At 32.5% G+C, this 23,488-nt stretch overlaps 1 protein-coding gene across 2 annotated transcripts; it reads right to left on the reverse strand.

Annotated features, from left to right (window-relative positions):
- Positions 1 to 4,273: 4,273 nt before the first annotated feature.
- On the reverse strand, positions 4,274 to 19,272 carry LOC142222536 (sodium-independent sulfate anion transporter-like). 2 transcript variants are annotated; one of them, XM_075292716.1, is made up of 5 exons: positions 18,595 to 19,272; positions 10,087 to 10,879; positions 9,723 to 10,025; positions 9,515 to 9,660; positions 4,274 to 4,795 (listed from the first exon to the last, which is right to left on the reverse strand). In XM_075292716.1, exons 1-5 carry the CDS (start codon positions 18,943 to 18,945, stop codon positions 4,424 to 4,426), a joined length of 1,965 nt encoding a protein of 654 aa, XP_075148831.1. In that variant the 5' UTR covers positions 18,946 to 19,272; the 3' UTR covers positions 4,274 to 4,423. The 2 variants fall into 2 exon arrangements, with proteins under 2 accessions (XP_075148831.1, XP_075148832.1); XM_075292717.1 differs by having other exon boundaries at positions 10,087 to 10,865; positions 18,595 to 18,734.
- Between the last annotated feature and the right edge of the window lie 4,216 nt (positions 19,273 to 23,488).

Below are 23,488 nucleotides of genomic sequence, written 5' to 3' on the forward strand. Positions count from 1 at the left end.
TATTTTCGTGGGTGTAATTCGTTACTCACGCACACTCACGAATATATTATTTTCGTGACTCACGCACCACATTTCGGTTTGTTAAACACGCTCACGCCCACTCACGCTGTTGTCATGAGCGCACGAATCACGAAAATTTTCGTGAGTCACGACAATTTCGTGTCACGTGCACACCTCTAATGGGCAGTTTAACTGGAAAAACATAGCAAGTTCTAAAGATATATGTAACAGGTTGGCTGATAAGTCCCCGGTCTGACACATAGATGGTGTCGCTCGTATTAAATGCATATTATTTTTATATAGTACCAACCTTCAAATGATTCGTGTCAAAATTTGACGTCTGTAAGTTAATTAGTTTGTGAGATAGAGCATGCTTTGTGAAGCAACTTTTGTTATTGTGAAAAAAAAAAAATGGAAAAATAGGAATTTCGTGTTTTGATAAAATACGGTTTTCTGAAGGGAAAAAATACGGTGGAAGCAAAAACTTGGCTTGGTAATGAGTTTCCGGACTCTGCCCCAGGGAAATCAACAATAATTGATTGGTATGCAAATTTCAAGCGTAGTGAAATCAGCGCGGAGGACGGTGAACGCAGTGGACGCCCGAAAGAGGTGGTTACCGACGAAAACATCAAAAAAATCCACAAAATGATTTTGAATGACCGTAAAATGAAGTTGTTCGAAATAGCAGAGGCCTTAAAGATATCAAAGGAACGTGTTAGTCATATCATTCATCAATATTTGGATATGCGGAAGCTCTGTGCAAAATGGGTGCAGCGTGAGTTCACATTTGACCAAAAACAACAACGTGTTGATGATTCTGAGCGGTGTTTGCAGCTGTTAACTCGTAATACACCCGTGTTTTTCCGTCGATATATGACAATGGATGAAACATGGCTCCATCACTACACTCCTGAGTCCAATCGACAGTCGGCTGAGTGGACAGCGACCGGTGAACCGTCTCCGAAGCGTGGAAAGACTCAAAAGTCCGCTGCCAAAGTTATGGCCTCTGTTTTTTGGGATGCGCATGGAATAATTTTTATCGATTATCTTAAGAAGGGAAAAACCATCAACAGTGACTATTTATGTCGCGGCAAAACCCATATGAAGAAGAAAAAAGTGTTGTTCCACCAAGACAACGCACCGTCCCACCGTATTCTCCAAATCTGGCCCTAGGGACTTTTTCTTGTTCTCAGACCTCAAAAGGATGCTCGCAGGGAAAAAATTTGGCTGCTATGAAGAGGTGATCGCCGAAACTTAGGCCTATTTTGAGGCAAAACCGAAGGAGTACTACCAAAATGGTATCAAAAAATTGGAAGGTCGTTATAATCGTTGTATCGCTCTTGAAGGGAACTATGTTGAATAATAAAAACGAATTTTGACAAAAAAAATGTGTTTTTCTTTGTTAGACCGGGGACTTATCAGCCAACCTGTTACACACATTTTCATTTTAAAATCTCCAATGCTAAAATAAAATTTTCCCATGCTTCTAATACATATCTCTCTACCGATAAAGCATAATTGCACATCTAACCGATAATCACCATTTTCAGTACACATCTTTATGGTCCTAAAATACCTCTAGATTTCTAATTTCGGACCAATTGGATAAAACTTCGGTTTCTATTAGCCCCAAACGCCAAATCGGGACGTCGGTTTATATGGGGACTATATCGAAAACTTGGACCGATATAGCCTATCATCGAACATGGCTTGCCTGCATGATAGCGCCCTTGTTTAAGGCTGTAGCGTACTTGATTGTAGGAAGCAGCTTATAATTTAATTGTTTTTTCATAAATCGTAAAAAAATCGTATAGAAAATCGTCGATAAAGTGTTGAAAAACGTCACCTATTTTTAAACGCTTTTTAGCTTTATAGCCAAGATGCAAAAAGTCAACATATTTTAAGAGGATTTCAGTAATTTGAAAGATTTTTTCCGAAGTATTAAAGTCATGTTGACCTTAGTAAAAAGAAAATTCTTTCATGTTGCGATACCAAATTTTAAGCCAAAACACTTAACTATAAGGACAAAACGACTTCATTGAAAAGTTTTTTTTTTTTTGTCTTTTGAACCAGGAAAATACACTATACACGCAAAGAAAAAAAAACGTTTGGAAAACGTGTACCGAAAACGTTTTTCTTTTGTTAGTTTTTTGAATTGCTTCGAAAATTTTAAACTTTTATCACCAAAAAAATTCGTTTGTTACACAATTTTTATTTTTTCAATAAAAAAAAGTTATTTTTGAAACAACAACACAGTCCATTTCGTTTATATCAAACACTGTTCTTTTCTGACTTTAGGCACTTAATAAGACACATTTTACAGTTCAAAATTTAATATAGTACAATGTAATGTTGAACATGTTTTCGGAATCTTCCGAACATATCTGCACCCTCAAAAAAAATCGTTTATCTAACATATGTTCCAAACATATTTTGCAGGAAGCACATATATTATTGGATACTGCGAAACATTAATATGTTTGTTTTATGTGAGCATATTATATGTTTGGAAGCATTTTGAGTCCAAAAATAGTATATGCTTGGAAGAATTCCTCAAAGAAGATTGTGCTCATTCCCTCACATAATTTTCACTTCCACGAAATTTTTGAGTTCTTCGCATCTTTTTCTGTAATACAAATATGCTGTTTTTTTTTCAAATGTCTATTCTCTTGGTTCCGAATGTCTATTCTCTTTATTCCGAATACTCATTCTAATATTCAAATTAAATAATATTTAGACTTAAGCATATTAAATTGTTGGCCTTATCATGAAACAGTTTTCCGAAACAACATACAAGCGGTTTCACAGAAATTGCTCTCATTTCATTCTCGCTGTGTTATGTTGATATCTTTTTATTCAACCCTCCCGGTTTCCATCTCTGTTCCTTTCTCTATACTAACTCTCTCTCTGTCGCTCTCTGAATAAAGTATCACAACATATATATGTTTACTCGAAATGTGTAAATTTATATATGTATACATTCACACATATTATTTTTATGAAACATTCATGCCCCAAACATAATATATTGTAACATATTAACATATGTGTCCCAAACATTTTGTGTTAGTTTAGGGACATTACATGTTTGCACTTAAATATATTGTGTTTAAAAATTGTGCCCGAAACACATTTTGTTTATATCTGAACATATGAAAAACATATTTTTCTAACAGTGTGGAAAATATGTATAAAAAACAAAAAAAAACGAAAAAAACTTTGGTCGAAGCAGGGATCGAACCCACGACCCTTGGCATGCAAGTCGGACGTAGCAACCACTGCTCCACGGTGCCAAACTAAATGTTTGTTTCTGTTAAATAAACTTTGTTTATTCGGTTCGTGGGCGCCGCAAGCTATGCTATATAAATATAACTTATATGGATAATTATCTATTGATGACGATAACAGGTACATGGCTCAGTGGTTAGTGTGTTGGCTTACAAAGTGCATGGTCCGCGGTTCGATTCTCCGTCCAGGCGAAAGGTAAAAAAAATTTTAAAAGTTTATAAAATCATATAATTTCTTCTACATTGTTGGTATTACAGAAAAAGGTGATTTAAGAAAGATGTGAGGGAAAATGCAATTAGAAAGAAAACAATGTTTTTTTTTTTGAGTTAGTCTTTATGAAATTGTTTTTACATCCTGGAAAAGAATAAACGTTTATCACAAAAAGTATATAATTTTCTTACAAATACACTTCCTTACAGCGAAAAGCAAACGAGAAACGAACTTTGTTTGTCTAAAATTTCGTTTGGGTGGAAAGAATTATTTTTTGCGTGTATATACTCCTTCTTAATTTAAGGACATTAAATCTTTGAAAATATTTTTTTTTTTGTGTGTGTGTACTGTAATTTGTATGTTAGCACCTATATTTTCGTTTATTTTCATATTTTTTTTATGATTATAAATAAGAAAATAAATAAATAGTTTTCTCTAAGAAGGAGTGGGAGCGAAGCAATTTTTTTTCGCCGGAGCGGGAGCGGACTGGATCTAAAAAAATGGGACGCTCCGAAACCCTGGCCACGCCTATTCGTTTGGGCGGCTGAGAAAGTTGTCTGAGGAACTTGGCAACTTTGGGCAATTGCTGCTAATAGTTTGGTATTCATTCTGATGCGTCTTCTTTATATCTGGGCCACAGATGCCATTTGTTAAAAACAAATTGATGCCTGGTATATATTAATTGTATTCCGATTTTCGATTTTATTATTTTAATATCTATTAAATATTAAGAAATGTTAACTGTCATGTGGTAAAAAAATAAATAATACTGGTATTGTGACCTGTAATTTCCATTTTATTCGAACTCTTTCTTGTAACGGCATTTTTCTCTGTTCAAAAGCTCTATATTCGCTTAGTACTAAATATTAACTACGTAATTTTATAGCATACTTTCAGGCATTTTACTAAACACTTGTCGACATTGTCATAGATTAGTCTCCTCCGTGACGCTACGTGTATTACCGTTATACGTTCTGTCACTGAGTAACACTTCAATTTCGTCAATTGAATAACAAAGAATAAATTTCGAGCTAATTGTATCGAAAACTTTTACAAGACGAGGTCGTAAATTGAAAAATATTAACAATTGATTTCTTGTCTTGAAATCTTGTATAATTAATTCGATGACTTTGGCCGTTGTGAAATCAGTTGCATAAATGTAAGTACAATCGAAAACCACTGGAAGCATAGAATTCTTTTGACCCGACTTCATAACTTTGTTACGTACAAATTCCATGGAAGGGAAGATCAAACAGCGGTCTGGTGTTATCTTCAAGAAATGTTGTCCATTAGATGTCTGCAAGTGAAATAGATGAAAATAGGTCTTAATGTTATATAAATAATTATAATGGAAGTACTAAGAAAAATATTACATAGAATTTTCAATTTAATATTTAATTGGATTTTTTAATATATTCAAACATACACCAAAAAAAAACTATTAATTTTTTAATTAAAACCAAAAATCATTCACAAAAATAATTTTATCAATAATTTAATTGAAGTAATTGGGTTCATAACCCTTTCACTACCGAAAAAACACGTTTTATGTAAACACAAAAAAGGAAAGTGTAATTGAAAACAAGTATATACAGCAGTAAGTTCGGCCGGGCCGAATCTTAAATACCCACCACCATGAACCAAATATTAGAGTTTCCTTTGAAATTTCAGGAGGGCTTGAGGACACTTCCCGAAGATAAATTTAAAAATTTCACCTATGAGGACTATATCAGATTCTGGATTTATAAGAACCATTTTTGTTTGAGTTTTAGAGGAATCATTAACATCTCTTGTAAGTGTGCAAGAAAATTATAAAATAACGTTTTGATTTGAAATCTTAAATCTGTAGGTTTTCACCCGAGAAGTAAAATCTGGAAATTTTACATTGAGTTGAGCACTTTTCATGATCAGGGCGCCTTCTATACCCTCAAGAAGTGAAGTCGGTCTATATGGAGGCATTACCAAAAGTACCGATAAAAACTTAATCCGATACACGTTTTGGTGAGCCTGATCAAATAAATAAATAAACTAAACTAAACTAAAATACCATAATATTTACAATTTCAAGCAAATCGGATAAAAACTACGGTTTCTAGAAACCCAAGGAGTTAAATCGGGAGATCGTTCTTATGGGGGCTATACTAAAATATGGACCGATATTCACCGTTTTCGGCCCACCTCTTTACGGCCCGAAAATACACCTAGATTTCCAATTTCAGGCAAATTGGATAAAAACTACGGATTCTAGAAGCCCAAGACCCCAAATCGGGAGATCGGTCTATATGGGGGCTATACCAAAACATGCACTGACACTCACCATTTTTGGCACACCTCTTCAAGGTTCCAAAATACCTCTAGATTTTCAATTTCGCGCAAATTGGATGAAAACTACGGTTTCTATAAGCGAAAGACCCCAAATCGGGAGGTCGGTTTATATGGGGGCTATACCAAAACATAGACCGACACTCACCATTTTTGGCACACCTCTTCAAGGTCCCAAAATATCTCTAGATTTTCAATTTCGCGCAAATTGGATGAAAACTACGGTTTCTATAAGCGAAAGACCCCAAATCGGGAGGTCGGTTTATATGGGGGCTATACCAAACCATGGACCGACACTCACCATTTTTGGCACACCTCTTCAAGGTCCCAAAATACCTCTAGATTTTCAATTTCGCGCAAATTGGATGAAAACTACGGTTTCTATAAGCGAAAGACCCCAAATCGGGAGGTCGGTTTATATGGGGGCTATACCAAAACATGGACCGACACTCACCATTTTTGGCACACCTCTTCAAGGTCCCAAAATATCTCTAGATTTTCAATTTCGCGCAAATTGGATGAAAACTACGGTTTCTATAAGCGAAAGACCCCAAATCGGGAGGTCGGTTTATATGGGGGCTATACCAAAACATGGCCCGATATAGCCCATCTTCGAACTTGACCTGCGCGCAGACAAACGACGATTCTGTGCCAAATTTCAGGACGATAGCTCCATTATTGAATGCTGTAGCGTGATTACAACAGACAGCCAGACAGACAGACAGACAGACGGACATGCTTATATCGTCTTAGAATTTCTCCCTGATCAAGAATATATATACTTTATATAGTCGGAAATCGATATTTCGATGCGTTACAAACGGAATGACAAACTTATTATACCCCGTCACCATTCTATGGTGGTGGGTATAAAAATGTACCTTTTTTTGTTCTGCATTTTGATATATGGTAAATATATTTTTATTTGCAGTTACATGATATCTGCGTTGGTACATTTGACGGGCACGAAGTAAATATGGAATGATTTCTTATTATTGAAATTTAACCAAAATAGAGTGTGTAAAAATATATGATGTTTGCTTACACGACATTATATATACAAATAAACAGTGAATTAGTTTATAAATAAATAACAAGTATATACGGCCGCAAGTTCGGCCAGGCCGAATCTTATGTACCCACCACCATGGATTGCGTAGAAACTTCTACGAAAGACTGTCATCCACAATCGAATTACTTGGGTTGTGGTATCTTAAAACTTCTTATTCCTGCATGGTTGTTGGATACCATATACTAACATCACGTACCAAATTTCAACCGAATGGGAAGTATTTTGCTCTTCCAAGGGGCTCTGGAGGTCAAATCTGGGGATCGGTTTATATGGGTCCTATATATAATTATGGACCGATATCGACCAATTTTTGCATGGGAGTTTGAGGCCATATATTAACACCACGTACCAAATTTCAACTGCATCAGATGAATTTTGGTCTTCCAAGAGGTTCCGGAGGTCAAATCTGGTGATCGGTTTATATGGGGGCTATATATAATTATGAGCCGATGTGGACCAATTTTTGCATGGTTGTTAGAGACCATATACTAACATCACGTACCAAATTTCAGCCATATCGGATGAAATTTGCTTCTCTTAGAGGCCTCGCTAGCCAAATCGGGGGATCGGTTTATATGGGGGCTATATATAATTATGGACCGATGTGGACCAATTTTTGCATGGTTGTTCGAGACCATATACTAACACCATGTACCAAATTTCAGCCGGATCGGATGAAATTTGCTTCTCTTAGAGGCCTCGCAAGCCAAATCGGGGGATCGGTTTATATGGGGGCTATATAAAGGGTGATTTGTTAAGAGCTTGATAACTTTTTTTTTTAAAAAAACGCATAAAATTTGCAAAATCTCATCGGTTCTTTATTTGAAACGTTAGATTGGTCCATGACATTTACTTTTTGAAGATAATTTCATTTAAATGTTGACCGCGGCTGCGTCTTAGGTGGTCCATTCGGAAAGTCCAATTTTGGGCAACTTTTTCGAGCATTTCGGTCGGAATAGCCCGAATTTCTTCGGAAATGTTGTCTTCCAAAGCTGGAATAGTTGCTGGCTTATTTCTGTAGACTTTAGACTTGACGTAGCCCCACAAAAAATAGTCTAAAGGCGTCAAATCGCATGATCTTGGTGGCCAACTTACCGGTCCATTTCTTGAGATGAATTGTTCTCCGAAGTTTTCCCTCAAAATGGCCATAGAATCGCGAGCTGTGTGGCATGTAGCGCCATCTTGTTGAAACCACATGTCAACCAAGTTCAGTTCTTCCATTTTTGGCAACAAAAAGTTTGTTAGCATCGAACGATAGCGATCGCCATTCACCGTAACGTTGCGTCCAACAGCATCTTTGAAAAAATACGGTCCAATGATTCCACCAGCGTACAAACCACACCAAACAGTGCATTTTTCGGGATGCATGGGCAGTTCTTGAACGGCTTCTGGTTGCTCTTCACTCCAAATGCGGCAATTTTGCTTATTTACGTAGCCATTCAACCAGAAATGAGCCTCATCGCTGAACAAAATTTGTCGATAAAAAAGCGGATTTTCTGCCACTGATTTTGGTAATAAAATTCAATGATTTGCAAGCGTTGCTCGTTAGTAAGTCTATTCATGATGAAATGTCAAAGCATACTGAGCATCTTTCTCTTTGACACCATGTCTGAAATCCCACGTGATCTGTCAAATACTAATGCATGAAAATCCTAACCTCAAAAGAATCACCCTTTATAATTATGGACCGATGTGGACCAATTTTTGCATGGTTATTAGAGACCATATACTGACACCATGTACCAAATTTCAGCCGGATCGGATGAAATTTGCTTCTTTTAGGGGCCTCGCAAGCCAAATCGGGGGATCGGTTTATATGGGGGCTATATATAATTATCGACCGATGTGGACCAATTTTTGCATGGTTGTTAGAGACCATATACTAACACCATGTACCAAATTGCAGCCGGATCGGATGAAGCCAAATTTTGGGGTCCGTTTATATGGGGGCTATACGTAAAAGTGGACCGATATGGCCCATTTGCAATACCATCCGACCTACATCAATAACAACTACTTGTGCCAAGTTTCAAGTCGATAGCTTGTTTCGTTCGGAAGTTAGCGTGATTTCAACAGACGGACGGACGGACGGACGGACATGCTCAGATCGACTCAGAATTTCACTACGACCCAGAATATATATACTTTATGGGGTCTTAGAGCAATATTTCGATGTGTTACAAACGGAATGACAAAGTTAATATACCCCCCATCCTATGGTGGTGGGTATAAAAACAAAAAAAATAAAGTTAATTTTGTGTGTTTCTTTTCTCAAGTAGCGTCCTTTTTTCGACGACGAAAAAAGTTTTTTCATAGAGATCAAAACATTTGAGGTTGTGACTATGTTCTTTTAACTGGAAGAAAAACATTTTTGACGAATACCATAACATTTTAGATCGTGACAATTGTCTTTTGATTAAAACAAAATTCATTTTATCAATATAATAACGTTTTAGATGAGGACAATTTAATTTTTTTAGAACCATGTTCACTGAGCCAACATGGTTGCAGGTGAAAACGTTACATGGTCGCCGCAAAAGTAGCTCCTATCATATTATTTTGCTCTTCGAATATGATTGTGACAATCATGTTTCTTCTCTGCGTGTAGTGGAAAATAATTACCTTAACTAAGTCCACAGCAATTTCGGGTCTTGCCGATTGGTACAGGATATAAATAATATTGATAGTGATGGCTGCAAATACTCCCACACTTAGAGGTGCCACCAAACAAGCGGCAAAAGCTAGAAGACCAATAAAGAGATCCGCTTCTAAGAATCCAATAAAATTAATATCTTTTTTATCAATAAAAACATATTTGTTTCATACTCACTATTACTATGCCACATTGGTTTAATGGTCTGATACTGCAATTGAAATAGAACTGCCGCTATGATGATGGCAGCCAGAGTGGCTTTCGGTATATAATAGAAATATTCCGCTAGGAAAATCATGGCCAATATAACGATACAACTAATGTAGACATTTACAAATTGTGTTCGACCACCACTCGCTGTATTAACAGAGCCTCTGGCCAGGCCTCCATTAATGCGATAGCCTTGGAAAAATGAATTACTTATGTTAGCCAAACCCAAAGCTATTAGCTCCTGATTGGTATCCACTGGTTTACCTTTAGCTGAAATGGATAAAAACAAATCAATTCTAAAGTTCCTTATCATTTTTACCTACATACTTACCAAAAGTTCTGCACACGGCTATTGTTTCCAATAATGATATCAAAGGTATAACCACTAAACCAGATCCAAATTCCTTCAATAAGTTCCAGAAAATTTGATTTTCCACTACACCGCCAACTACTTCACCCACATTACTTCCATTAACCGCGGCTATGGAGAATGCAGGTACTTCTACTGGTGGAAATCCCGATGGTATATAACCAGTCAATTGGAAATAGTGATTACCTATATGTTCCATATATCCCACAATGCTGGCAGTGATAAAAACCAAAAGGGCATTTCTTGAAACTCCAATAAACCAAAAAATGGTATTTCCAATCCTAGGCCATTTGCCAAGTTCCATATTCTCTTTGGGCTTAATTTTGAGATTTCCTATATATCTCAAAATGACTAAAATCACTATACTGCTTACTCCCAGTAAAGTATCGCTAGGACGAAAATTATGTATGTCCTTAGCAATGGATATCCAATTTTCCAAAAATGATTCACCATTAGCTTTGACCACCAGGATATTCTTCATTTGTGAGGTGAAAATAATTAAAGCCACAGCACTTGTAAATCCTGCATTAACTGGTCCCGATACAAAATCAATGATAAATCCCAAACGCGTTGAACCCATCAGAAGTTCTATGCAGCCCGTCAGTAAGGTGAAGAGTATGGATTTTTGCCAATTGCCTTGACAAACTTGATGCGTTAGCAATGAGGCTATAGCTGTGGAGCCCAAGATGTTGTCCTTGCATGATCCAAAAATCGTATAGATAATATTCCCCATAAACGAACTGTAAAGAGCAAACTAAAATTTTTTAATAAATTTGTGTAGGAGATTGGTTATAGACTACACTGAAAAAACAGTGAACCCTTTTCCATTGCAAAATGAACTAAACTGTAGTAATATTGACCATGATTTAGCCCTTAAGATTTTTTTCAACTTGTCTAGTTTATAATTCTCTTATATTTTAGTTCATCTATAACATTGTATTTTAGTTCATTTTTACAACACCATAAGATTTATATACCCCTACCAAGTTAAAAAGTCAATATTATTTTGGTTTACTTGCTTATTTTGTGGGAAACCCGATAATAAAAATTGGTTAACAGTCTCTTTAAAATGTAGACAACTAAACTATTTTTAAATCAATCCTTCCACAGTACAGAGAAATTAAATAATTAAAGTAACAACAAATCGTTTTACTATTATGAAAATGTTAATACATTAAAATTAAACTTTCTTTAAGCAAAAGTACTTTATTATAAAAACTTATGATGAAAGTTCTTAATACAATGTTTTTTGTGAATAAAAATTATGGCCCCGTAGAACAGAGAGTAGTTCATTTAAACTCGCTGTTTGGACATTTTGACTTATCCTTTTTTTATTCATCGTAGGTAATTTTTTCACATATCTTGCTGGAAAAAAATGGAAGCAATAATGAAAATTGTTAAAAATTAACACCATGTAATGAAATATAATTTTTTAATTCTTCATTTTAGCTTGTAACTTACCATATTTAGGGGCATTTTATCAAATGGTGTATGGAATTCAACTTTTCTTTGGAAAACGTATCTCATAAAATTTGTACCTGAAAAAATTAGAGAAATAATGAAGTATTCTATATAAACTCATAAAACTGTGTTGTTATCGATGTGAAGGATATAATAAAATAAATATTCTAGTTGAAAGAAAGACAAAGTTTGAATATAAAACTTACCAATTCTCTATTAAATTGTACGCTGGGGGAAATATAAAAAGTTGTCCAAATTTATTTAGGTTACTCTGAAATTAAATATTTATTTTTTATATTAATTAAAATTATTAAATAGGTTTCCAAAAAATCTAATGAAAAAAATAATAATATGCATAAAAATATTATGGTTAACCCTAGACAGTTATCATTCGTCAAAATGACGACACGTAATTTCATTTTCGATTTAAAATGCATTTTAGTCTATTGGGAAATGGTAAATTTAAGTTTTACTAATTCGACCGTTTTATGAATTTTTGTTTACACTAATTAAAACCAAATTGAATAAGAAAATAAATTCCAGTTTGGTTAACTTTTTCGCTCACGATGAAAATTATAGCGTCTTGAAATGAGCCGTAGTCAAAATGAGGAAGGATGACGTTAATGTACAAAAAAAGGGATGGCTGTACAGGGTTAAAAGAAAGTTAAAGAATCCTTACCAATTCACTATTAACAAGCAAAGGAGTACTAAAAATTGTTCCAAATTTTTAAGGCGTTATTCTGAAATTAATTATTTGTTTTTTACATTAAAAATATTACATTGGTTTCCAAAAAATTTGATTAAAGAAATACTAAAATAAGCTATTAAAACCCTGTAATTTTGATGATAAAAAGGTCATAAAAACGTAAATATTCTAGTTGAAAGAAAGCCAATTTTTAAAAGAAAACTTACCAATTCTCTATTTTTTAAATTTGTTTGAATCCATCTGGAGTTGCTCTAAAATTATTGCTTTTACAACAAAGAAAAACATTAAACTGGTTTCCAAAAAAATTAATTAACAAATAATAATATACATAAAAAATATTCTTTTTAAAAGAAAGCCATATTAAAAATATACTTACAAATTTATGACTAAACTATACGCTGAGATTCCCAATTTATGAAAATTTCAATACACTTTCAATTTCAACATATTTTACTAAATATTCTTAATAACTTTTTTCCAAACTACCGATAAAATATTAATAACTTTCATTTAAAAGGTTTAATAAACAAACACCAATATATGTCTCAAAAATTCAAAATATTCCATTCCTTTATATTCCCTTGTTGCATACCTGCTTAAAAGATGCAACAACCCACGCCAACGCCAACTATACAACTGAAGCATGCCAAACAAAACCAAGCAAAGCCAAAACATCCCTACAACAACAAAAACACATGTGCCTTTATTGAAAACAACACCTCATCCAGCCAAATAAACCATCCGCGAATAACAAACACACACACACAAATCACTAAATGAACAAAAATAAAAACAACTCCACGCTCATGTATACACAACAAAACTCAAGTAACATCATCTTTACATTAATCACATTCCACTATTCCGATAAAGATCTCTGTACTATGCATTAGTTCATCGCATCTGCTGACAATTTACTCTATGAATAATATTTGTAAAGGCACACCAGTTTATGAACAATGAAACATTTAACTTAAAATTTGCAAATTTTTCAAGAAATGTTATCTACCATTTTTGACGAAAATGTCTATAAATTGAATTACATGTGAACTAAAAATATTTCATTGGGTAATTTTTTACCAACAATTATTAACTATAGGAATTGTCAGTAAGAAATTGCTATCCACTTTCAAGTTCATTTTTCGTAAAAAAATATTTTCTCATACAAAAAAATATTATAGTAAATTGCACTTATTATATAGAAAATACTTTACATTTCACAAGTAGATTTATAGCATGACAAACGAATTTTTAACTACCAGTTAAGAAATTTTTTAAGGAAATTTCCATCGTATTTTGTAGGCCATGAACTAAACGATTGCTACTTAGAATTTGTAAAATTTCCTTTCGAGTAGTTAATTTTCGTTGAAGATACGAAAAATGAACTAAAATTCTGGAAAATTCTTGTAATAAATTATTGTAAAAATCTTCTTAAATTTACGAGACACTTTTTTTTCTGTGTACGTATGCCCACATTCAAAGACAACGTATCCACACCCTTTTTAATGTAGACTATTTTCTTTAAGTGCAAACGAACCCGAATTCAAAACAAATTTTAAAACAAATTTTCCTTCAGTGCAGTATTTTTAGTTGAAGAATTACATAACTTCCAAAATAAATACAATTTTGAGAAAATTTTCTATAGAAATAATATATTGACAAAATTTTCTAAAGAAGTAAAATCTTGAAAATTTTCTATAGAAATAACATTTTGACAAAATTTTCTATAGAAAAAAATTATGATAAAATTTTCTATAGAAATAAAATTTTGACATAATTTTCTACAGAAATAAAATTTTGACAAAATTTCCTATAGAACAAAATTTTGACAATATTTTCTATAGAAATAAAATTTTGAAAAAATTTCTATAGAAATAAAATTTTGACAAAAAATTTACAGAAATAAAGTTTTGAAAAAAAAATTAGAAATAAAATGTTGACACAATTTTCTATAGAAATAAAATGTTGACATCAGAAATCAAATTTAGAAACAACTTTCCTATAGAAATACATTTTTGACAAACTATTCTAAAGAAATAAAAAGTTGACAAAATAAGATAAGATTTTGACAAAATCAAATCAAAATCGTCTATAGAAATAAAATTTTGAAAAAAAAAATGGCTACAGAAGTAAAATAGAAATAAAATTTTGACAAAATTTTCTAAAAAATAAAATTTGAACAAAATTTTCTACAGAAATAAAATTGGACAAAATTTTCTATAGAAATAAAATTTTGACAACATTTTCTATAGAAATTAAATTTTAACAAAATTTTCCATAGAAATAAAATGTTGACAAAATTTTCCATAGAAATAACATTTTGAGAAAATTTGTATAGAAAAACAATTTGACAAAACTTTCTATAGAAATAAAATTTGGACAAAATTTTCCATAGAAATAACATTTAGACAACATTTTCTATAGAAATAAAATTTTGACAAAATTTTCTATAGAAATAAAATTTTGACAAAATTTTCTATAGAAATAAAATTATGACAAAATTTTCTATAGAAATAAAATTTTGACAAAATTTTCTTTAGAAATAGAATTTTGACAACATCTTGTATAGAAATAAAATTTTGACATAATTTTCTATAGAAATACAATATTCAATAGAAATACAATTTTAACAAAATTTTCTATAGATATACAATTTTGACAAAATTTTCTGTAGAAATAACATTTTGACAAAATTTTCTATAGAAAAAAATTATGATAAAATTTTCTATAGAAATAAAATTTTGACATAATTTTCTACAGAAATAAAATTTTGACAAAATTTCCTATAGAACAAAATTTTGACAAAATTTTGACAATATTTTCTATAGAAATAAAATTTTGAAAAAATTTCTATAGAAATAAAATTTTGACAAAAAATTTACAGAAATAAAGTTTTGAAAAAAAAAATTTAGAAATAAAATGTTGACACAATTTTCTATAGAAATAAAATGTTGACATCAGAAATCAAATTTAGAAACAACTTTCCTATAGAAATAAATTTTTGACAAACTATTCTAAAGAAATAAAAGGTTGACAAAATAAGATAAGATTTTGACAAAATCAAATCAAAATCGTCTATAGAAATAAAATTTTGAAAAAAAAAATGGCTACAGAAGTAAAATAGAAATAAAATTTTGACAAAATTTTCTAAAAAAATAAAATTTGAACAAAATTTTCTACAGAAATAAAATTGGACAAAATTTTCTATAGAAATAAAATTTTGACAACATTTTCTATAGAAATTAAATTTTAACAAAATTTTCCATAGAAATAAAATGTTGACAAAATTTTCCATAGAAATAACATGTTGAGAAAATTTGTATAGAAAAACAATTTGACAAAACTTTCTATAGAAATAAAATTTGGACAAAATTTTCCATAGAAATAAAATTTAGACAACATTTTCTATAGAAATAAAATTTTGACAAAATTTTCTATAGAAATAAAATTTTGACAAAATTTTCTATAGAAATAAAATTATGACAAAATTTTCTATAGAAATAAAATTTTGACAAAATTTTCTTTAGAAATAGAATTTTGACAACATCTTGTATAGAAATAAAATTTTGACATAATTTTCTATAGAAATACAATATTCAATAGAAATACAATTTTAACAAAATTTTCTATAGATATACAATTTTGACAAAATTTTCCATAGAATTAAAATTCTGACAAAATTGTCTATAGAAATAAATTTTTGACATGTTATTTCCGCTCACGGAAATAACCCTCCCAATGAACATTATAACACTTACAAGTTGAATTCGATTACAATGTTAGTGATACATAGGTTAGGTTAGGTTAGGTGGCAGACGACGTATCAAGGTCACTTAGACTATTTAGTCCATTGTGATACCACAGTGGTGAACTTCTCTCTTATCACTGAGTGCTGCCCGATTCCATGTTGTAATGTATTTGAAGTCATGAATTAAATATACTAAGTTGACCAATGTGGCACACATTTGCCATTAATAACAAGTAAGGAAAGTCTAAAGTCGGGCGGAGCCGACTATATTATACCCTGCACCACTTTGAAGATCTAAATTTTCGATACCATATCACATCCGTCAGATGTGTTGGGTGCTATATATAAAGGTATGTCCCAAATACATACATTTAAATATCACTCGATTTGGACAGAATTTGATAGACTTTTACAAAATCTATAGACTCAAAATTTAAGTTGGCTAATGCACTAGGGGGAACACAATTTCAGTAAAAAAATATGGGAAACGTTTAAATCTGAAGCGATTTTAAGGAAACTTCGAAAAAGTTTATTTATGATTTATCACTCGATATATATGTATTAGATGTTTAGGAAAATTAGAGTCATTTTTACAACTTTTCGACGAAGCAGTGGCGATTTTACAAGGAAAATGTTGGTATTTTGACCATTTTTGTCGAAATCAGAAAAACATATATATGGGAGCTATATCTAAATCTGAATTTCAACCAAATTTGGCACGCATAGCTACAATGCTAATTCTACTCCCTGTGCAAAATTTCAACTAAATCGGATCAAAAAATTGGCCTGTGGTCATATGAGTGTAAACCGGGCGAAAGCAATATATGGGAGCTATATCTAAATCTGAACCGATTTTAACCAAATTGGCACGCATAGCTACAATGCTAATTCTACTCTCTGTGCAAAATTTCAATTAAATCGTAAAAGATTGGCCACTGTGGTCATATGAGTGTAAATCGGCCGAAAGCTATATATTGCAGTTATATCTAAATCTGAAGCGATTTCAACCAAATTTGGCTCGCATAGCTATAATGCTAATTCTACTCCCTGTTCAAAATTTCAACTAAATCGGAGCAAAAAATTGGCCTCTGTGGTCATATGAGTGTAAATCAGCCGAAAGCTATATATGGGCGCTATATCTAAATCTGAACCGATTTCAATAAAATTTGGCACACTTCACAACACTACTAATTGTACTCCTAGTGCAAAATTTCAACCAAACTGGGGTAAAACTCTGGCTTCTGGAACCGTATTAGTCCATATCTGGCGAAAGATATATATGGGAGCTATATCTAAATCTAAATCTGAACAAATTAGGATAAAACTCTGGCTTCTGGGGCCATATAAGTCCATATCGGGCGAAATATATATATGGGAGCTATATCTAAATCTGAACCGATTTCTTCCAAATTTGGCATGCATAGCAACAATGCTAATTCTACCCCTTGTGCAAAATTTCATCTAAATCGGAGTTAAAAATTGGCCTCTGTGGTCATATGAGTGTAAATCGGCCGAAAGCTATATATGGGAGCTATATATAAATCTGAACCGATTTCAACCAAATTTGGCACGCATAGCTACAATGCTAATTCTACTCTCTGTGCAAAATTTCAGGGTATAAAATCTATATTAATGTTTTTCCATAAATTGTTCATAACAACACATACTTGAACACATACTTGAGATCAGGAAAATTGTAAGGATTGTAAAATTTTTCGAAAAAAAAAATAAAAAAACGAAACGAGAAATATCACCATAATTACTGAGATGGGATTATCTACCACAGAAAAACTTTTTGGGTTTGATCGAGATTGTCTTCGAACCCATGGCCCAGTGTATGCAAGGCGGCCTTGCTACCACTGTAGCTCCATTATTATATGTGCCACTTTTTAAAAATAAATGCACATCTTTTTGTGGCAATTTTTAAAAATTTTCAACGATAACAAATTTTCATAGAAATAAAATTAACCAATCAAATTAACGTCCGTGAGCGTGGGCCATGAAAATAATCACTTCGTGAGTGTGCGTGAATAACCAATTTCGGAAAAATATGCTCACGGAACTCTGCTAATGAACATTATAACTCTTACGAGTTGAACACGCTTACAATTCTAATGATGCCTATGATGTTGAGAGTTTAATAACGGTATCGATTTTAATCATGCTCACGCTTACCTCACGAATACCCATGTGTTCGCCGGAAAATAAGCATTAAATCAATTATTTATATGAAGTGCCAACAAATCCACTTAAATGGGATTATTTGTGAAAAGTAATCGCTTACAATTAAAAATCGATTAGCATCACAAATTCGGTCATATGGATACGTGAAATAGATTCGAAAATTTAACCCAATTCACACTCAACCCATTTGACTAAAAACTCATTCATTTATATCTCGTTAATAAATTATATGAAATTATTTAAAATTAAAATTTTTAAAATCAAACAAAAAAAATCATGATTATTTATTACATATATATGAGAGGTATTTATTTCGTTTATATCGACACTCTAAACTTGATTTGATGACGTCACACACATTCACACATACCTCTGTGGGGAGACCTGCTATACCGGCAAATGCTAAAGCTAATGGTATAGCCGCTAGCGAATCAGTTATTCCAGCTATTAAATCACCAACAAAATCTTCTTTGTTATATCCAGGTAACCATTGGCATATGGGCATATGACGTTTCACATTTTTTCCATTAAAAATTCTATTGAAACACACGCGACATTTTTCATATTTCGAACCATGGTGAGGAGAATTGGTGTCTGCTGTGTCAGCAAGGGAATTGTTAATATCGGCTAAAGATTGTCGACTATTTGACACGGTTCGATGATCGACCATAACTACATTTGTAAATTCAATGGCATTATTTACTCCCGCTGCAGTAATCATTTTAATGACCTTAAACGATGGATAATTAATGATAATCGCAAACGTTAGACTTCCCGAAACCGTAACCGTAAACGCAACGTAGAAGCTTGGATCATCCGTTACATCTCAACACTTCGAAATTCAAACAATGACTGAGATTATAATAAAAATAATGTGTGCTCTATTGTTGCGATCAGCAGTAGATAGAAAGTGAAACTATTGGGAAGTCAACCGGTTACGTGCTAAACTAATTTTATATTGAAATTTATTTCGATTTTCATTCAACACCGAGGGGACTAAGACAATATTATTGTGGTGGATGTGACAAGAATTAATTCATTTTAGACTGCATTTTGCTATGGGAATGGGAAGAATGTCGAATGATTTGTAATAGGATACGAAATAAGGCTTTCTATAGTAATGCAGATTTTTGAATTCCATCCAAATCCTAAAAAAATAAAATTTTAATATGAAAAATTTTTTTCCTCATATCTCCTATTTTGTAACTTGAAAAATTTTAATTCAAGTTGATGACAAAAAAAACAAAAAGAGCGGACTGTATTTCCCTTGTAATTGTATTTGATGATGCATACTTATCGACGATCAAACTTGAAGTGAATTTCTATTGTTACTTGAAAATATCAAAAACAAAATTAAATTTTTACCCCCAAAAAATGACCACCCCAAAAAATTGAAAATTCCATTCAAATCCTAAAAAAAATTTATATGAAAAACTTCTGTTGCTCATATCTCCTAAACTAAGCGAAAATGAGGTTAATTCGTGACCACACCCAAAAAATTGAAAATTCCATCCAAATCCTATAAAAAATAAAATTTTTATATGAAAAACATCTTTTGCTCATATCTCCTAAATTAAGCGTCCTAGAGCGAAAAGGAGGTTAATTCGTGACCACCCCCAACAAATTGAAAATTCTATTGAAATCCTAAAAAACATAAAATTTTTATATAAAAAACTTCTTTTGCTCATATCTCCTAAACTAAGCGTCCTGGAGCCAAAAGGCCTTTAATCCGTGACCACCCTCAAAAATTGAAATTTTCATCCAAATCCTAAAAAAATTGAAATTTTTATATGAAAAACTTCTTTTGCCCATATCTCCTAAACTAAGCGTCCTAGAGCGAAAAGGGCTGTAACTCGCGAACACCCCCAAAAATTGAAATTTTCATTCAAAAAAAAATTGAAATTTTTATATGAAAAACTTCTTTTGCCCATATCTCCTAAACTAAGCGTCCTAGAGCGAAAAGGGCTTTAATTCGTGACCACCCCCAAAAATTGAAATTTTCATCCAAATCCTAAAAAAATTGAAATTTTTATATGAAAAACTTCTTTTGCCCATATCTCCTAAACTAAGCGTCCTAGAGCGAAAAGGGCTTTAATTCGTGACCAGCCACAAAAAATCTTTTGCCCATATCTCCTAAACTAAGCGTCCTAGAGCGAAAAGGGCTTTAATTCGTGACCACCCTCAAAAATTGAAATTTTCATCCAAATCCTAAAAAAATTGGAATTTTTGTATGAAAAACTTCTTTTGCCCATATCTCCTAAACTAAGCATCCTAGAGCGAAAAGGGCTTTAATCCGTGACCACCCTCAAAAATTGAAATTTTCATCCAAATCCTAAAAAAATTGAAATTTTTATATGAAAAACTTCTTTTGCCCATATCTCCTAAACTAAGCGTCCTAGAGCGAAAAGGGCTTTAATTCGTGACCACCCCCAAAAATTGAAAATTTTATATGAAAAACTTCTTTTGCCCGTATCTCCTAAACTAAGCGTCCTAGAGCGAAAAGGGCTTTAATTCGTGACCACCCACAAAAAATTGAAAAATCCACCCAAACCCCAAAAAAATTGAAATTTTTATATGAAAAACTTCTTTTGCCCATATCTCCTAAACTAAGCGTCCTATAGCGAAAAGGGCTTTAATCCGTGAATAGCGAATCAGTTATTCCAGCTATTAAATCACCAACAAAATCTTCTTTGTTATATCCAGGTAACCATTGGCATATGGGCATATGACGTTTCACATTTTTTCCATTAAAAATTCTATTGAAACACACGCGACATTTTTCATATTTCGAACCATGGTGAGGAGAATTGGTGTCTGCTGTGTCAGCAAGGGAATTGTTAATATCGGCTAAAGATTGTCGACTATTTGACACGGTTCGATGATCGACCATAACTACATTTGTAAATTCAATGGCATTATTTACTCCCGCTGCAGTAATCATTTTAATGACCTTAAACGATGGATAATTAATGATAATCGCAAACGTTAGACTTCCCGAAACCGTAACCGTAAACGCAACGTAGAAGCTTGGATCATCCGTTACATCTCAACACTTCGAAATTCAAACAATGACTGAGATTATAATAAAAATAATGTGTGCTCTATTGTTGCGATCAGCAGTAGATAGAAAGTGAAACTATTGGGAAGTCAACCGGTTACGTGCTAAACTAATTTTATATTGAAATTTATTTCGATTTTCATTCAACACCGAGGGGACTAAGACAATATTATTGTGGTGGATGTGACAAGAATTAATTCATTTTAGACTGCATTTTGCTATGGGAATGGGAAGAATGTCGAATGATTTGTAATAGGATACGAAATAAGGCTTTCTATAGTAATGCAGATTTTTGAATTCCATCCAAATCCTAAAAAAATAAAATTTTAATATGAAAAATTTTTTTCCTCATATCTCCTATTTTGTAACTTGAAAAATTTTAATTCAAGTTGATGACAAAAAAAACAAAAAGAGCGGACTGTATTTCCCTTGTAATTGTATTTGATGATGCATACTTATCGACGATCAAACTTGAAGTGAATTTCTATTGTTACTTGAAAATATCAAAAACAAAATTAAATTTTTACCCCCAAAAAATGACCACCCCAAAAAATTGAAAATTCCATTCAAATCCTAAAAAAAATTTATATGAAAAACTTCTGTTGCTCATATCTCCTAAACTAAGCGAAAAGGAGGTTAATTCGTGACCACACCCAAAAAATTGAAAATTCCATCCAAATCCTATAAAAAATAAAATTTTTATATGAAAAACATCTTTTGCTCATATCTCCTAAATTAAGCGTCCTAGAGCGAAAAGGAGGTTAATTCGTGACCACCCCCAACAAATTGAAAATTCTATTGAAATCCTAAAAAACATAAAATTTTTATATAAAAAACTTCTTTTGCTCATATCTCCTAAACTAAGCGTCCTGGAGCCAAAAGGCCTTTAATCCGTGACCACCCTCAAAAATTGAAATTTTCATCCAAATCCTAAAAAAATTGAAATTTTTATATGAAAAACTTCTTTTGCCCATATCTCCTAAACTAAGCGTCCTAGAGCGAAAAGGGCTGTAACTCGCGAACACCCCCAAAAATTGAAATTTTCATTCAAAAAAAAATTGAAATTTTTATATGAAAAACTTCTTTTGCCCATATCTCCTAAACTAAGCGTCCTAGAGCGAAAAGGGCTTTAATTCGTGACCACCCCCAAAAATTGAAATTTTCATCCAAATCCTAAAAAAATTGAAATTTTTATATGAAAAACTTCTTTTGCCCATATCTCCTAAACTAAGCGTCCTAGAGCGAAAAGGGCTTTAATTCGTGACCAGCCACAAAAAATCTTTTGCCCATATCTCCTAAACTAAGCGTCCTAGAGCGAAAAGGGCTTTAATTCGTGACCACCCTCAAAAATTGAAATTTTCATCCAAATCCTAAAAAAATTGGAATTTTTGTATGAAAAACTTCTTTTGCCCATATCTCCTAAACTAAGCATCCTAGAGCGAAAAGGGCTTTAATCCGTGACCACCCTCAAAAATTGAAATTTTCATCCAAATCCTAAAAAAATTGAAATTTTTATATGAAAAACTTCTTTTGCCCATATCTCCTAAACTAAGCGTCCTAGAGCGAAAAGGGCTTTAATTCGTGACCACCCCCAAAAATTGAAAATTTTATATGAAAAACTTCTTTTGCCCGTATCTCCTAAACTAAGCGTCCTAGAGCGAAAAGGGCTTTAATTCGTGACCACCCACAAAAAATTGAAAAATCCACCCAAACCCCAAAAAAATTTAAATTTTTATATGAAAAACTTCTTTTGCCCATATCTCCTAAACTAAGCGTCCTAGAGCGAAAAGGGCTTTAATCCGTGACCACCATCAAAAATTGAAATTTTCATCCAAATCTTAAAAAAATTGAAATTTTTATATGAAAAACTTATTTTGCTCATATCTCCTAAACTAAGCTTCCTAGAGCAAAAAGGGCTCTAATCCGTGACCACCCTCAAAAGTTGAAATTTTCATCCAAATCCTAAAAAAATTGAAATTTTTATATGAAAAACTTCTTTTGCCCATATCTCATAAACTAAGCGTCCTAGAGCGAAAAGGCCTTTAATTCGTGACCACCCACAAAAATTGAAATTTTCATCCAAATCCTAAAAAAAATGAAATTTTTATATGAAAAACTTCTTTTGCCCATATCTCCTAAACTAAGCGTCCTAGAGCGAAAAGGGCTTTAATTCGTGACCACCCACAAAAAATTGAAAAATCCACCC

Source organism: Haematobia irritans, chromosome 1 (genome assembly GCF_050003625.1).
Source record: "Haematobia irritans isolate KBUSLIRL chromosome 1, ASM5000362v1, whole genome shotgun sequence".
NCBI lineage: Eukaryota > Metazoa > Arthropoda > Insecta > Diptera > Muscidae > Haematobia > Haematobia irritans.

Bases quoted from the DNA above. Each gene is read 5' to 3' on its own strand.
- LOC142222536 (XM_075292716.1), bottom strand. From the start codon at position 18,945: ATGATTACTGCAGCGGGAGTAAATAATGCCATTGAATTTACAAATGTA. The intron at 9,661-9,722 runs GTGAGTATGAAA...TTGGATTCTTAG, and splicing joins ACCAATGTGGCATAGTAATA to AAGCGGATCTCTTTATTGGT. The intron at 4,796-9,514 runs GTAATTATTTTC...TTTCACTTGCAG, and splicing joins TTGCTGTGGACTTAGTTAAG to ACATCTAATGGACAACATTT.